The 1,682-nt window shown below is 37.8% G+C and overlaps 1 protein-coding gene across 1 annotated transcript; it reads left to right on the forward strand.

Annotated features, from left to right (window-relative positions):
- Positions 1-619: 619 nt before the first annotated feature.
- On the forward strand, positions 620-1,333 carry LOC140874066 (secreted RxLR effector protein 161-like). The gene has a single exon (XM_073277343.1). It carries the CDS (start codon positions 620-622, stop codon positions 1,331-1,333), a length of 714 nt encoding a protein of 237 aa, XP_073133444.1.
- The last annotated feature ends 349 nt before the right edge of the window (positions 1,334-1,682 follow it).

A 1,682-nucleotide genomic window follows, 5' to 3' on the forward strand; every position in this document is an offset into this window, starting at 1 on the left:
AAAACATGGGAATTGGTTGATTTGCCTCATGGAAAAAAGGCAGTGGGGTGAAAGTGGTTATTTACTGTGAAATATAAGGCATATGGATCAATTGAGCGACACAAGGCACGATTTGTTGCCAAAGGTTTCATACAAACCTATGGCATTGACTACACTGAAACCTTTGCTCGAGTTGCAAAACTCAACACTATTATGATCCTTTTTCATTGGCAGCCAACCTCGATTGGCCACTACATCAGCTCGAGATAAAAAAAATGCCTTCCTCAATGGGGAGCTCGAAGAAGAAGTTTATATGAGCCAACCTCCGGGATTTGAGGAGAGGTTAGGAAGCTCAAGTGTCTGAAAACTGAAAAAATCTCTCTATGGGTTGAAACAGTCTCCACGTGCTTGGTTTGATAGATTCTCTAAAGTGATCAAGACGTTTGGTTATATCTAGGAACAAGCAGATCATACACTCTTTGTAAAAAATTCAGCAGACGGAAAAATCTCAATTCTCACTGTTTATGTTGATGATATCATCATCACGGGAAATGACAGCAAAGAAATAGAAGATATTAAGTTGATGCTAGCAAAGTAATTTGTAGTCAAGGACCTTGGTGCACTAAAATATTTTTTCGGGATGGAAATTTCTAGAAGCAAGAAAGGAATCTCTGTCTCCCAATGGAAATATATGTTGGATCTTCTAAAGAAAACTGGTATGCTTGGTTGCAAACCAAGTAAAATACCAATTGAACTTGGACACAAGGACAAATTGTTTGAAGGTGAACCGGTGGACAAAGTAAGCTGTCAACGCCTTGTGGGAAAGCTTATCTACCTGTCACATACTCGTCCAGATATTGCTTTTGCAGTGAGTCTAGTGAGTCAATACATGCATTCACCATGCCAAGGTCACCTTGATGTTGTGTACAGAATTCTGAGATACTTGAAACAAACTCCGAGTAATGATTTATTCTTTAAGAAAACTAATGATCGTGGAGTAAAAACATTCACTGATGTAGATTGGGCTGGATTCATCGATGATAGAAAATCGACATCTGGATATTGTACATCTGTATGGGGAAACTTAGTGACTTGGCGCAGCAAGAAACAATCTGTTGTTGCAAGAAGTAGTGCGGAATCAGAGTATCGGGCAATGGCTAACGGAGTATGTGATCTTATTTGGATACGAAGAGTGATGAAGGAGCTAAACATGGAGATTGAAGGGCCAATGGTGATGTATTGTGACAATAAATCAACCATCAGCATTGTCCATAAGCCTGTTCACCATGATAGAACCAAGCACATCGAAGTTGATATAGACATTTCATCAAAGAAAAATTGGAACAAGGCATGATTAAGGTGGAATATGTTCCTACAACTCATCAGTTGGCTGATGTGCTAACAAAGGGGCTGCCAAAGCACTTACATGAATATCTTGTAGGCAAGCTTGGACTCATCAATATCTATAGCCAAGCTTGAGGGGGCGTGTATATTTAGTAATATTTGTGATGTAGATTTAGTCAATATTTGTGAATATTTGATCTCTATTTTGTAGATTTAAATATCGTTTAATTTTTGGTAGGATATCTTTTGTTATCCCTAATTTAAGGGATTTTGTAATACCTAGGGTTATATATATCTGTACAATTCTGGAGGAATAATATACGATTAATTTTCTCTCTTATCTTTTCTACAATTATCGA

The sequence above is a fragment of the Henckelia pumila genome, chromosome 1, assembly GCF_033568475.1.
Source record: "Henckelia pumila isolate YLH828 chromosome 1, ASM3356847v2, whole genome shotgun sequence".
Lineage (NCBI taxonomy): Eukaryota > Viridiplantae > Streptophyta > Magnoliopsida > Lamiales > Gesneriaceae > Henckelia > Henckelia pumila.

Coding starts and splice junctions, on each gene's coding strand:
- LOC140874066 (XM_073277343.1), top strand. CDS start 620: ATGGAAATTTCTAGAAGCAAGAAAGGAATCTCTGTCTCCCAATGGAAA.